Source organism: Oryctolagus cuniculus, chromosome 6 (genome assembly GCF_051225735.1).
Source record: "Oryctolagus cuniculus isolate XC-2025 breed Fujian yellow rabbit chromosome 6, ASM5122573v1, whole genome shotgun sequence".
NCBI lineage: Eukaryota > Metazoa > Chordata > Mammalia > Lagomorpha > Leporidae > Oryctolagus > Oryctolagus cuniculus.
In genome coordinates this window covers 127,519,806-127,535,363 of record NC_142872.1, presented here as the reverse complement: position 1 = coordinate 127,535,363, position 15,558 = coordinate 127,519,806, and the positions used below count along the sequence as shown (strand labels likewise).

Here is a 15,558-nt window from a genome sequence, read left to right as displayed (position 1 = left end):
GGGAACACTGGGAGACAGAGAAAGTGGAGTCGATAGAGATTTCTCCTTCTAGACCACAGTCAGTCCAATGAGGGTCTGTGCATTTGCAAGGGAAGGAAAATGTGAACGTGAAGTGTGCTTCTGTTTTTTCAGAACAGGCCTTTCCTCAAAGGACTTTGGGTTTAAAAGAGAAGAAAGTATTATAAAATTCCCTGAAAGCCAACTGGCCTGATGAAAGGCAATTCTGTCTACTGCTGGAGAAAAGATAATTTTTTTTTCTTTTCCTACAATTTTAATGGGTCACATAGAAAGAAACACTATCATCAAAATTTTTAAAATCAGGCAAATCTGATAATCCCATAAAAATGTTGCGATTTTTTGTTTTTGCTTCAAGTTCAGTTATTTTATTTGGAAACACAGTATAGAAAAAAATGGTTTCCTATTTTAATTCACTTTTTTTGCATTTAATATTCCAGACTACTCTCAGGTTCCTACATAGTTTCCATGTTAAAATTTTAGCCCATCAGCCTGAGCTACCAACATATACGTGAGTTTCATTTGAGATCTTTAATTTCACTTGTAGATGTATGGAGAGGACAGGAATCTTTTAAAATGGATGTATGTCTAAAATTTAATTCTCTTTTGGTGGAAAATGATTTGCTTATTCAGTGGAAATTATTAATCTGCTAGGGAAAATTTGTTTTTCCTTGTGCAACTTTATCGAGTTCATGGGTGCAACTATATTTACTACCATTAGGTGGCGCTCTACTGCATCAGTCTAACCCCACAGGACAAGGCTAACAAAAGGAAGCTTCTTAAGTCATCAGCCTTCCAGCTTTCTCTTTAGTTACTTGGTCTACGCTGCACCGACGTCAGCTCACTCTTTTCTTCCCTTTAGTAACTTTCCTCTCCCAATATGCTCCTTTCTATAAAAATCCATTTTCTGACTGTTCCTTTAAAGGATGGAAAGTGGGTTTTGCTTTTGTGACCAACATTTCTGTCTTCAGGCCCTCCCAGCCCTGCAGATGAGGGGCAGGTGGATGCTGGCAGGTAAGTCATACCTGTCCGGTCCTCTGCAGGTTTGCAAAATGCACGTCGGGAATGAAGAGAACGGGCTGTGAGTGCAGGTCGGGCATGGTTTTGAAGTAAGTGATGTCACTCTTCTTCTGCAAAGGTATGGCCACCAGCTTCCCATCAGAGGCTGCACACGATCACAAAGCCAGTAAGTGAGAGGGCTGCGCATGACCGAGAACTCAACTGCAGGCTTCGCGCGAGCTCACGTTCGTGAGATTCCCCTGCGAAGCTCCCAGAGGGCACAGATGCGATCACCCTTGAATCCCCTCTCCCCCACCCCCCCCCCAGCCCACTCAGGAGGTCCCCTCCCAGCCTCCTGCCCCTGGGTGCCCCAGATTCTGTAACTGCAAGAGGATGCTGGTCTCCCTCCTTGCACAGAAGCACTGTGCTCCTGGGATGCTATGTGCTTCCACAGGATCAAGCATCCCGGTCTCCCCACGAGGGGAGAGCGAGCCACGCCTTGCAGATGTGGAGTGCCAGCACAATAGAGTTGCCCAGAGTCAGTCAGCCTCAGTGAAACTCACAGTTGTTGCACTGGGTTTGGGAGGCCTGGCCTTTCCCTTTCTTCCTGTTCTGCTTTCTCTCTTCGTCTCGGATTTTTCTTTCTGCTCCCTGACAGAGAAAAGCAAATACAGTTAATGCCAGGCAAGTTATCAGAGCGTGCAAAAAATAGCGTCTAACACACACACACACACATCACCGGGACAAGAAACAAAGCAGGGGAGGAGACCAGGCAGCCCCGTGGCCATCCCTGAGGCCAGGCTGGACCTCAGTCCCAAAGGTCAACACAGCTCGTGAGTCTATGCTACGTTTCTGAGCTGCGGGGGAGCCCAGATCTGTCTCCCTTTTTTTTGCCCATTTAAAGAACTCCAGCCTTGACTCCACACAGAAAGACCAGACCTAGCGCAGTGACGCCTGTCGAACGACTCGGCGATTATAAAATGTGCCAAGATGAGGCACTGACCCGTGAAGTCCTCTCCTACGCAGGGAGATGGCCGTGAAGTTGACCGTGACTTTCCTATAGAGCGTTCCCTTCGCTTGTTGGGACAGAGCTTGAAATTACCACGCCGGGGGTGGGAATGATGGCAGGTGCAAAGCCAATGTGGGGTGCAGGATCGCTCTGTCCATGTGAGCATGGGGTTTGTCTTCATCTCCATCCTGCCGCGTGTTCTTAGAGATGCTGCTCATTCAGCCAAAGAGAAAAAAATGTGCTGTGTTCTCTGCCTCCTCGCTCCTCCATTCCTTGTCATCTGACGTGTCTGCTGGGTCCCTCTGCCAAATCACCAAATCCCATCCGGTCTAACCAGTTGGTTATCGCCTTATCTCTTTCCTTCACGGCCTGCACTGATTCCCTGATGATCTTTTTCTCTTTGCTCTTTCCTCAGTGCCAGCTTTGTAACTTGTTTTCCTCTGCTCACCCCCCAAATTCAGACATTCTAAACATTTTCTTTTCCCTTCTCATTCTTGCTGCTGGCGGCTTCACCTGCATCACGGTTTCACAACACCCTGGACAGATTCCATTCAGACCCACACCCCCCGGCCTAAGCTCTTTCCCTAAGTGGCAGTTCCAAAGCGACAGCTCCTACCCATGGCAGCAGCAGAGTGATCAGCAACCTCTAGCCCTCACATCACCATGTGAAGAGAGCTCAGACAACATAAAAATGTAATCCTCTGTACACCGAACCAAAACAAAACAAATCAATGAAAAAGCAAAGGACAAATTAGTGAAAACACTAGCAATACTACACTACAAAAGAGTTACATTGTTCATAAATGATTCTCAAGTCTGGCCAAGGTAACAGAATGGGGACTGATGGTCACCAAAATCAATGAGAAGGGGAAGGCTTCGCACCTGATTCTTGAGAAGTGAAAGCTAATAATGAATATTTTTAGGGCACTTTCTCTGTGTCAGGAGAGTTCTCAAAACTTCTCAATGCTTATTTTTAAACATCTATAATATTTTAGCCAGATAATGTAAACATGTATTTTTTATATCAAAAACTACCAAAGGGAGTATTCTACTAATTAATAACAGAAGTAATCATTTTATAGTGCTTCGAAGTTTCGAGTCGCCATCAACACTCACAGATCGTGTAGATTCACAACAAGAGGGAGATGAAGCAAGATCTGCTTTGGAAGTCTCCTGCAAGATACACTAGGATTTTGTACAGCACCTGGGTCTGTGTCGCCTGCAATATTTTCAGAAAGTGAAGCGATACTTGCACAGACATCAGCTTGTTCAAAAGGATGAGAAATACAAGAATAATCCTGCCTGTATATGGGACGCAGGCATCCTAACCTGTTCCTTCACCACTGGGCCAAATGGGAACTACTGCCCATTGCTGGGTCCACCTAAGGCACTTTCTACGTGTTTGGAGCTCTGTGCTATTTAGCACTTAATATGAATAGGAGTGTGGCTCTTTATTATCTACCTATATAAATTACAACTCACCCAAGACATACCCCAAGGTTAGTCAAGGAGTTGTATTTCCGAATTAGTGCCATACCAATGAGGAAACAATCAGATATGACTGTCTTTTAATATTTATATACCTGCAATATACATTTTTAGGAAATAAAAAGTCACTGCTGTTGTTCTATAAGCATTCTTTGATATGACAAACCCAAATTAACAAAATATAAAGTAGGTCTCTATAGAGTATAGTCTTGGTGCCATTATTACATAAAAAAATTTCCTGCCCAGATCTCAACAGGACTAAACAATTACGTCAGTAACCAAGCACTCTTGGGAGAGCCATAGCTCTCGCTTCTAATATAAAGCCTTGGACTTTACAACGAGCCATAGAAGCTTTGATACATGAAATGAAAATGAAGAACTCTTCCCTTGATGAGCCCCCTAGGGATTCTATTCCTTCCCATGATTATCTGCGGCCTGAAGCTTCTAGAAAACACTCATTCAACCTTCACTTAAGTGCAGAGACAGGCATTCGCCTAGTGGTGAAGACACGGGTAGGATGCCTGCAGCCCATACCAGAGCGCCTGGTTCTGAGTCCCGCTCCACTCCTCGTTCCAGTTTTCTGTTGATGCAGACTCTGGGAGGCGGGAGCAATGACTCAAGTAGTTGGGTCCCTGCCACCCATGTGGGAGATCTGGATTGAGTCGCAGCTTCTAGCTCCAAACCTGGACCAGGCCCTTGTGGCCATCTGGGGGGTGAATCAGTAGGTGGGAGCTCTTGTTTCTCTCTCCCTCTTTCAAAAATATAAATTTATTTTTTAACTTTAAAAAAGTACAAAAGACCATGGTTTGCAGCAAAGACCAAATGTATCATGTGAAAATAATTTCTTCTACTTAAATGTTTGTGATGCAGGATTAAATTTGAAAAATGCATCTGAAAAATTCCCCAGTGTTCTGTGAATACTTTTACCAACCCTTGAGAGGTGATGGCTGTCTTTGCTTCTTAACATGTAATTTATTTTAAGAATGTGGCTTCAGGGGCCACTGCCTGTTCTTTGGCAATCACTAGGTGATCCTGCTATCTTCCCTGACAGATGCTACTAGCACACAGGCCGTGGCAAATCCTATTTGGATTTGTGAAGGTCTCTTATCACCTGCTCAAGGGATTTTAAGCTTTGCTAATCTAACCTCTCTGTTTTGGGCTGTTATTGTGGTGCAGGTTTAAGCTCCAGCTGCCCTGCTTAGAATTCAGCTTCCTGCTAAGGTGAGCAGCAGCAGAAGACCCAAACCTGGGCCCCAGCCACCCATGTGGGAGAGCAGGGTGAAGCGCCTGGATCCTGCCTTTGGACTGCTCTAGAACTGGCTGTTGTGGCCATTTGGGGAGTGGACCAGTGGATGGAAGACTGATATCTCTGTCTCTCTCTCCCTACTAATCCTTCTTTGTTTTCAAATCAATCAGTCTAACTACAAGGTTTCCTTAACATAGGGTTCAGGGAGAGTCAAAGTGCGTGTTCAGTAGGTGCATGTACACTCGTGGAATTATTTAAGGTGCAATATCCATTCCAAAAAGTTCCAGATGAGGTGCCGTCAAGCCCACAAAATAATAAAGGTTACACTGATTTTTTTTTCTGGGGTCCAATCTATCCCCAGTAAAATTACTAATCTGCTATTTCAGCTATCTAATCAAACCAAACCACATCAGAGCATATAAGGCACAGGGTATTTGCATTTCTTGAAAATACTTGTGCTGAAGTCCTAACCTCACAAAGTAGTGACATTTGGAGGTGGGGTGTTTGGGAGGTATTTGGTTTACATGAGGTCATGAAGATCGAGTTCTCATGATGGATTAGTGCCCTTATAAAGAGAGACACACGGATGCACATTCTTCCTCCCTCTCTCCTTCCTGTGAGAACACAGAAAGATGGCCACCCAGTAGCCAGGAAGAGAGCCGTCAGCAGGAATTGAACTGGCCAGTACCTTGATCTTGCACTGCCCAGCACCTGGAAGCATGAGGAACACACTGCTGACGTTTAAGCCACCAGTCTATGGTACTTTGGTATCGCAGTCAAGCAGACTATGACACAGTGATAAGTCCATCAGACACTTATGTTAATGGAAAAAGTGATTGACTAAAGAATACATAAAATAGAATGCAACGACTGATAGTGACCCCTTAGATATCTACTAGGAATTGAGAATAGGGTTAGCACTCCCACTGTGATGGAGAAGTGACTGACACCACTAGACAAGAGAAGAGGGCCATGGAGAGTAGAGGAACACCTGAATGACCAGCTCCCATCCTTACTCACTTTGTCACAGAAGACCTTGATCTGGCAATAGGCTCTGTGAATGGGTTTGTTGCTACGATTGTTATAGCTGTAGGTGTCGATCTGAATCATCAGAGGAAGTCCTTTCACTCCTTTTTGGGAGGAGAAGTCCGTACTCAGGCAGTTCACGGTGATGAAAATCTGATGGAGAGAGAAAGAAACAGGAAGTTCACAAGTCACCATAAAAAGAGTCTACAAAAAAAGTATAAGCTTTAGATCTGAAGTGAAAATTCTAAACAAATCTCTAAGGATAATAAGAATGTTTTAATCCTTCCATATAAAATCTGTTCAGTGCATAAAACATCATATATATAATTTAAAATTAGAAATATTGCTTTCATTATTTGACCTTGAAACACATCCTTTAAATTTCTTTCCTGAAAGTTTATCAGCAAAGTCTGACTTAATTGTTTTTATACAGGCAGAAATCAGATTCCTCAACATAATAAAGTTATAACTTATAGTAGTTCTACTAGTTGCTCTAATCTCAGACTTGTGGGATTAAAAAATAACATTATCTTCGTTTGCATATCATTGTACTGAAATTTAGTTGTTCCTTTACATAACTATCTTTCTTACATTATCATGAAATATGCGATTCAAAAAACGTGTTATTTTTGAATTATAGTCCTAGGATAGTACCGGAGAACGGGCAATCAAAACACATTTGATGAATGAAGCAATGAGATTATCCACAGGAAGCCCATTAGAGTGGAAGTCAAAAGTCCCAAGTTTTAGTCCTACCAAATAACTAAAAGACCTTATGCAAATCAATTAATGTCTTCAATTTCCCTTTAAATAATCTCTAAAATCCAAGACAGAATGTCAACACTACTATATTTTCTCGTTAGTGAGAAAGCAAAGAGCAGCTGGCATAGGACAGAAGTGAAACGGGGTATTTAGCACAGTGAAGACACCAATCTCCTCACCTTACAGAAGGGGCATCAAGAAATACAGAGCTACACGTACCCAAAAAAGTGAAAATTCAAGTAAAATATCACACATTATAACATCAACCTAGAAAAGAACTAGAAATAATTTTTAAAAGATTTTATGTATTTATAAGTCAGAATTAGAGAGAGAGAGAAAGAGAGACATTTTCCATCAGCTGGTTCATTCCCCAAATGCCCACAATGGCCAGGGTTGGGCTTGGCTGAAGCCAGCATCAAGAAGCTTCTTCCAGATCTCCCATGTGGGTACAGGGATCTGAGGACTTGGGCCATCTTCTCTTTCCCAGGCCATTAGCAGGAAGCTGGATCAAAAGTGGAGCAGCTGGGACTCAAACTGGTACCCATATGGAATGCCAGGATTGCAAATGGCAGCTTAACCTGCTGTGTCACAGTGCCAGCCCCAGAAATAATAATTTATTATAAAATATTGGTGAGGATAGAGAAGGGAGTGTAAATGAGTTAAATTCACCATCACTTTACAAAGTGGTGGCATTTAAAGTAGATTTACTATGGAATTGATGTAGAATTATAGTATCCAGATGTCTGTGGTAGCTACATTGACAACTATCAGGTAGTCTCTACTTTGGAATAATATTAACATGAAAAAAAAACTATCAGTAAAAAAAGGAGGTGACATCTAGGGAGAACCAGAACTATATTATTCTCTTGGTACTATTTTCATTTGATATGACCTGTATTACTTTTATTTAACTTAAACATTTAAATGACTCATGGCTTTAAATCTGTAGAATTATGTATTCTGAAAACCATGTCATCAGATGTCCCGAGTAACCCTGGTTTTATTTGGGCCTCTGAGCTTTCCGTTGGCCTCCAGTGCCTGGACCTGAAGGCCCTGGTGTTGCAGCAACAGCGCATGCTCTAACCCTGCAGGAGGCATGAGCTGCCTTCTAAAGGCCCGTCTAATTTTTGATGTAACGTCCAGGTCTGGTCTAATCATTCCTTTCAAGTCCTATGCCTGTAGTCACTTACACACCCAGACATCTCATTTCTAGTGCTCTCTACACCACCTTTTTATTTTACTTTTTAGCGTCTCACTTGGCAGTGAGAACTGCTTTAGTGAGGAGACACATCAGTAGCAGCCAAGGCCCACTGACTGGTCTTAGTAGCCTGCTAACAACAGCCACCTGATGCCCTCACTGTCCCGGCACCATCTGAGAGCAAGCACCTTGGGAGGACAAACTACAGCCATGTTCATCTCATTCACCATTCCTTCAACTTGCGTGTTCACTCATGACAGTCCATGAGCACCCACACACGCCCACAATGGGTCAAACACAACATTAGACCCTGGAGATGGGAGAGAAAACCAAACTCCTGCCTCGTAAGCTGACAGTCCACAGGGAGGACAGATGAGCGACCAAGCAACGGCCAACAGAGAGTGGTCATGGTTGTGGAAAAGATAGGTGTGTAGAGAGGTCTTGAAACACAAAACGGATCCCTGAGCCTGGAGCGTATGAATGAATTACAAATCCACGCAAATGCTGGGCTCAGGGCAGGGGCTTCATAAATACAGAGGAATGGTTACAAAAAAAAAGAGCAAAATAAAGATGCAAATATCAGGCGGCTCCAGAGAACGGAGCGATGAAGACGAGTAAATAAAGAATACGCCAGGCATGAGTCTTCTGTGTGCTTCCAGGATAAGTGTTTTGCCCACCACGATCACACAGATAGAAGAAGCTGTTTGACTGCTCCTAGAGAGGTCCAGTTGACAGAGAAGTGTTGAATACCATTCACGCATGCAGCCAATACTCATGAAGTGCCTATAAATTGTGCTAAGACCTACACAGGTGCAGCAGCTATGGATCCTGAAGTCACGTTAGTCCTAAATGAGATGGAAAAGAGACACTCTGACAGTGCTGGAAGGATTAGAACAGCTTCACCAAATACTGATTTGTAGGTAAAAAGAAAAAAAGTATATTTTCTAGGGGCATTTGGCTTCTTTCATCATTATTATTACCAGCAATGGGGTTTATGATGTCAGCAAACCAAATAAATGATTACTCTGCTGAGCTATGCAGTTGTCCATAATTTGGACCATACATTTCCTACAGAAATCTCACTGTTGGTGGCTTTCATCCACCCAGACTTGTTTTTTTTCCCACTCCTTCATGAAGCCCGCCTAGTACTGCAGAAGCCGGAAGTGTTCTGAAGAAACTCCCTAAGATACCAGGTTTCACGGCTGGTGCCCTGATTTCACTGCATGTTACTTCCAGGCAGGCAAGAAGCACAATGAACCATGGCCTTATCAGCTCCAAGTCTCAGCTCTGGGAGCTGGAGGGATGGACTGGGAATATCCACAAAGACCTCTGCAGGAAAGAAATCCACTGGCAGGTGCTTACAGGCAACACACTACAACAAATAGACTCATCCCCCTATTGGAGGAGCTCTAAATATCAGCAGAGATGCTCTTTGATGGACAAAGGAACCAGCGCACACTAAGCTATACCTGTAGACACTTAGACTACGTTCTCTCAACACAGAAAGGTCCTTAGAAGATGGTCCAACTGGTTCTCTTTGATTCAAGATATCCTGATCTATAAAAGGTAAACAAAAGGAGAAGCTGGCTTCTCTGCCTCATTGTGTGGGCAGCTCCCACTCTTAGCCTAACAGGCAGGGATTTCAGAAGAGGGCTGGCACTGCTTCCTGACCCGGTAGAAAGCAGAGCTTCAGGGGATGGTGTATCACTCATAGTCTCCTGGTGCTGTACTCAAACCCAGATGGTTGAATTTTAACTGAAGTTAGGGAGGAGGGGTTGGAAAGGCATGGAAGGACGTGAACTAGAACCTTGGCTGGGGAACTGATAAGCATAACTTTGTTTTATCCTGCGAACCCAACCATGTCCCAGCTCCACGCACAGCAGGCAAACGTGAGAGCAACTTTCTTCGACTTTATCTACAAAGGACTTGTATGTAAATAGCTATCAGGGAGGCCCAAGGAAAAGGTCTGACTTTCCCCACCGAATGTTTAGCCAATGTCAAGCACAGAAAGTCTTTTTGAACTTCATCAGGTGCCCTGACGGGGTAAAGGGCACTAAAGTGCCATACACAATTATCTATCATTATCTAAGAGCTATGAATGTGATGTGTGTCCATATAACATTTTCAAACTCTCAGTTACTTGCTTTCCTATAATTCTACCAGTACACAATTTACTTTTTTTTTTTAAGAAACAATTCATTAAATCAAGTGTATTCAGGCAGATAATAAATACAGCAAAAATTGGTCCCTGGTTCCAAGATTGATTCAGATAGGAAGATTGTTTCTAAATGTACCTTTCCCAGAAATAGAAGCAGTCTCCTGATACTTGACATTTTTTAATAAAATTATCCATTACATATGAATGACAATTCCCATTCTGTGGCTCCTGCACACACAAGTGGCTTTGCCAAGGTAACAACACCTCTCAGTTGTGCGCTACTATGTAGTAACATCTATCAAAATAAATACAAATCAATGAGCTTTATAATTGTTACAGTAACTCAATTATTAACAACCAAGATTTTTCTGAGCATTTCCCATTAAAGTAAATGAGTCTGCCTTTTATTTAGAAAGCAATGTGGGATTTTAAACATCCTAACATCCATGATTTGAAGTAATGTGTTTTTCTCAGTTTAAGCCGCCCCATTCTCCACTTTGAAGATCTTTCTGATTGAAGACTAAGAAAGTTACTCATTTCCTACTGATCTGGATTCTAAAGAGCTCTCTTGCAAGAAACTGCGCATGCATTGGCCTCCAAAGACAGGTACAAGGTACACATTAAGAAATGGCCATTTTACCACTGGCCCACATTCTCTTTTCACAATCAACGTGCACACACATAAAGGTGCCTTTGCTAGTTAATCTTTTTTTGGCTCTTAGATTATAGAATTTACAGACAATTTTCTTACATTTCATTCTTTTCCTTCTATTCTGATAGGACTGTGATGCTGATGGATTATCAGTTGTGACAGATGATGAGACTAGAAGTGGACAATGTTAAACGTAAAATCTCAGTCTTGTGCATTCATCTATGTCTTTCATGCAGTATTTCACCTAACAGTTGGCAGGCGTCTCCCCTCTGCGCCTGGTGATACGCTAGGAAGTGGGGACACAGACAAGACACACTACTTGCCCTTGGGGAGCTTATCTCTTTAAAAAGGCACAAATTAGCCGGCACCACGGCTCAATAGGCTAATTCTCCACCTTGTGGAGCCCGCACACCAGGTTCTAGTCCCAGTCGGGGCGCCAGATTCTGTCCTGGTTGCCCTCTTCCAGGCCAGCTCTCTGCTGTGGCCCGGGAGTGCAGTGGAGGATGGCCCAAGTGCTTGGGCCCTGCACCCGCATGGGAGACCAGGAGAAGCACCTGGCTCCTGGCTTCGGATCAGTGCGATGCACCGGCCGCAGTGCACCGGCCGCGGCGGCCATTGGAGGGTGAACCAACGGCAAAAAGGAAGACCTTTCTCTCTCTCTCTCTCTCTCTCTCTTTCACTATCCACTCTGCCTGTCAAAAAAAAAAAACAAAAAACACAACAACAACAACAAGGCACAAATTAGGGAATGACAATTTCTTCAACGTTAGGCAATTTCCGGTCTTCCTGTAATGATGCAAGGGTGCTGTTCTACAGGGTTCTCATACACATGTGCCCACACGAATTCCTGCACTCATCAAGCTACTGCTGAAACTGCTTTCTGCAAATCAAATGCACAGCATAATCACCAGACGGCCTTCTTCAAATGCATATTGCAGGGTCACTCTCCCCCAGACCTTCCAATCCAGGAGGCCCAAGCTCAGAAGGCCATGTCCTCGGATCTCTACCAATTGGCCAGGTTGAAGCAGATCCTGCTGGTTGAGGAGCGCACTTTGAAAACCACTAACTAATGCACTTGACCTCACTGGCCATCTCTCTCCACTTCCTCTCCTTCCCCCTTACTCTTTGGTATTCCCATTATGCACCACCCCTGCCTTCTCCAGTTCTTCTCCCTCTACACCCTCGAATGGAGAGGTTTTCCAGTCCTGTCCTTGATCCTCTTCTCCCCACCTTCCCATTCTCTCCACAGCCATTGTATCATTTCTCATGGCTGTGACAGCCTCCTCTTTACAAACTGTACCAAGTTGTCTCTGGAGTACTCCAATTTCCCACTTGTCCTCTGCACTCCAGCCTCTGCTTCTGTAGATGCCCATTCTCCCACCTGGCACGCTCTTCTTTCCAAATTCCTAGTCTCTACATTCCACCTGCTGTTGAAGAAACAGCTCACACACCACTTCTTCCGTCACGCTTCCCAGACCTCCTGGAGAGGGGCTCTCCCTACAAACAGTGCAGGCTGTGATGGGGTAGGAGTGGGTGTGCAGTAGGTGTGGGGCACAGAGAAAGAGTCAGAAAGGGGACAAAGCAAGTAAGGCAAAATATTAATGAGTCTGATCTAGGTGAAAGCTGGGTGGTGTTAATTTTATTATTCTTTCGGGGCCAGCGCTGTGGCTCACTTGGTTAATCCTCCGCCTGCGGCGCCAGCATCCCATATGGGCACCGGGTTCTAGTCCTGGTTGCTCCTCTTCCAGTCCAGCTCTCTGCTGTGGCCCGGGAAGGCAGTGGAGGATGGCCCAAGTCCTTGGGCCCCTGCACCCGCATGGGAGACCAGCAGGAAGCACCTGGCTCCTGGCTTCGGATCAGCGTAGTCCGGCTGTGGTGGCCATTTGGGGGGTGAACCAACAGAAGGAAGACCTTTCTCTCTCTCTCTCACTGTCTAACTCTATCATCTGTCAAAATTTTTTTAAAAAAATTATTATTCTTTCAATTTCTCATTTGAAGTCTTTGAATATAAAGGAAATAAAATGATAAAATGGAATGATTTCTCTCTCACAACACTTTATTTCTGTTAGAGTTATTGTCACTCTCTACCTCATGTTACAACATTTATATTTCTGTCTCTGTTCCCCACCTAGTCCAAGTGTTCTCCGAGAGCAAGGGATTCTGCCTGGTGCAGTGTGTGATGTGCAGTGGACACGCTGCTTCTAAGTAATGACTATCCCCTTGTCAGAGACAGAGGAGGAGACTTCACTGCAAAGTCTTCCCCAAAAAAGGCACAGTGGGAAAAGTATGTACTTCAGACCCAAACAGGCTTAGATTAGAATTCCACCTGTGATATACATTAGCTGTGCAACCTAGATAGGCTAGCTATCCCCTCTGGTCCTCAAATTCCTCATTAATTAAATGAAAAATGCTATCCATCAAAAATATGAATATTGCATAATGTATATAAAGTGCTGGGCAGAGTGCCTGGTGTACGGTAATCACTGAACAAATATTAGTCATTGTGCACACATGCACACAAGGTCATTTTACGAAACCCAAGTCTAATCTCATTCTCTGCACAATACAACAATTCATACATGTTACAGAGCCCTAAGCAGAACTCATGCTAGAAACCATGGATACTCCACATTCTAGCAAAAGATCAAGCTGCTGATAACTTCAGTGAGATGCCTTCCAAAGATTATTCCTTTTATATACGAATTAACTCCAGTTTTATAGTTTTTCCTGCCATCCATTACCTTATAAAACTGGAACAAAGGCATGGCTTTGTTTAAGTTCAATAACAAAGACTCCAGCAAATGTTTACCTTTCCCTTTTAAAGCTTCCTTTACCCGCACCCCGCCCCAGCAAACACATAAAAATGCCATTTGCCCTCCCTTGCAGCTGTAACCCAATCTTTCAAGACCCCTCACAGGAGCCTCCCACAACCCTATCTTTACTCTGAGACCACGGAGGATGCCATAAGATGGCCTGTTTTAAAATCATCCCCAACTTGGGCACTGGATACAATTGGTAGGACCTACTGACTCCAGAAGACCCTCTCTTATAAGCAGAAGAAGTCTCCAACCCAAGGCATCAGAGTGGTGGGAGTTGGGACCATGAACCCCCACGTCCCTCTGCAGAGGGGTCCCTCCAGGAAGTCCTTTGGTCTCCCTTTCCACCCAGACATTCATTATTTACCCATTTCCCCTTCTCCCCTGGTGTCCCGCAACAGTCAGGTGAAGAGAAAGCTCTGTCCATTCAGGAGCATCCATTGAAAGGCAGGATTCATCAAGAGTACCAACCTGTACTTTTCTAAGCACTGTGCCCTGGCACGCAGAGCAGGTCCAGCAAGAGCTGATACATATGTTAGACCAAAAAGAAATATTGGGAGAAAGAGAAAAGGGGGGAGGGAGGAATGTTGCAAGTTTGGGACAGCTTAACAAATTCACCAAGATTCAGTACCAATCTTTCCATGAACATGACCTTAATTTTTATCCAAGAAGATGGAATAATTTACAATGTCTAACATTAGAAACCCTACATTTTCTCCGACTTGCTACCTTTCCTTAGGTTACGGGGAAAGCCGTGTAGTCCACCGCCCTGTCTTTTAAGCCATAAATTGAGATAATGAGGACAGAAAGGCTGCTTTCCTCTGCAGTACTAGCTGATGCAGCAAAAGATATTCTTGGCTTGTTGGCCAGTAGCTGCACCTTGAGCAAAAAAAACAGGGAGGAGGAAGGGTCGACCTGTACACTCAGAAAGGAAAGAGATCTGGATTTCACACGGAAAAAGGAAGTCAACCCCTATGACGATTCTTGTTCCATCTCATAGTACGAAGCAAGTCTGCAGAAGTCAGCACACAGTCATCGTGACCTGGGCTGCAGCCAATGCGCCCTATGTGCAGGGTCACTACATCAGCTCCACTTGCTTCCTCAGCGATGGGTCTGCAAGTACCAATGAGAGCTCAGAGACCCTCGTCTCTCACTTGTGTTTCCTTCTCAAGCCAGCCGACATCTGAGCGAATCTGTGTTTCCGTCCCTCGTGTTGGGTCTCGGTTTTGAGATGGTACTTTCTTAGTATCAAACAAACAAATCAGATACAAGGTGATAATTAATGTACAAACTCTTAAGGAAAAGAAGGCCAGGGGGAAATATCAACAGACCTGCCCCTCCCTCTGACCACCTTTTATTTTCCTGGTTTCAAAAATTATACCTAAAGCTCTTTTATAAATACAATTCATTTAAAGTATCCAAAAGGACTCTATTTGCAAAGTAAATAGTGGCTTGTGGGTAAGTATTGACTTGCAGTTTTCCCGCTCGGTAAGTATGGTATTCATTTGCTGAATTTCCTGAGTGGCACACGGAAAGAAGTCAACCCCATGTGCCTTAAGCAAACTTCTTCTGGGATAACAATCCTCATGCCTGCTTTGGTTTTTTATTAAAGCTGTGCGTCTTGGATGGCTCTGCCAAAAGAGTAAGAAATAGTCTCCACTATCCATACTGGAAAAAAAACAATAAAAGGTGTACAGAAACAATGTAAAAGAGTCAAAGAAATTCAGAATACAAAGGAAAGGAACTAGAAAGAGATGGGGGAGATGGTGAAGAAACATGTAAAGGAATGAAGAAAAACCACTGAGCTATGGCGGGGAGGCAAAATGTTAGCGTGAACGTTCAGCTTCAGTTACAGTAATAATTATACAAAGGACCATTAGTGTGTCAGGCTAATCAACACACACATACCCACACATACTCAGAGTTGACAATGGAAAAGAATCTCCATTACTTCTCTCTCTCATGGCTGTCCTGGCCAATGATAGGTATGACATGAACAGTAACATACCAGGGCAACAAAAGACATGACCAGGAAGCGCCCTGTGTGCTGGATGGGTTGTGCCAGGAGGCCATCCTTGCTGGGCACGTGGGGAGGCTGTGGTGTGTGGACAGGACAGGTGGCAAAAGCAGGGTGGCCTGATTGAACTGCTTTGCTCAATGACGGGAGTGCGACCATTTGTCTTCTTTCT

At 44.0% G+C, this 15,558-nt stretch overlaps 1 protein-coding gene across 8 annotated transcripts in view; it reads right to left on the bottom strand.

The window, feature by feature from the left end:
* Positions 1-15,558, bottom strand: part of GRHL2 (grainyhead like transcription factor 2) — a 160,669-nt gene that overhangs the window by 37,257 nt on the left and 107,854 nt on the right. For all 8 annotated transcript variants that reach the window (XM_089336414.1, XM_089336411.1, XM_070075373.2 and 5 more), the window contains 3 exons: positions 5,778-5,936; positions 1,578-1,665; positions 1,041-1,180 (listed from right to left, as the gene is read on the bottom strand). In XM_089336414.1, coding sequence (XP_089192540.1) covers positions 1,041-1,180; positions 1,578-1,665; positions 5,778-5,936 — 387 coding nt within the window. The remainder of the gene's footprint in view (positions 1-1,040; positions 1,181-1,577; positions 1,666-5,777; positions 5,937-15,558) is intronic.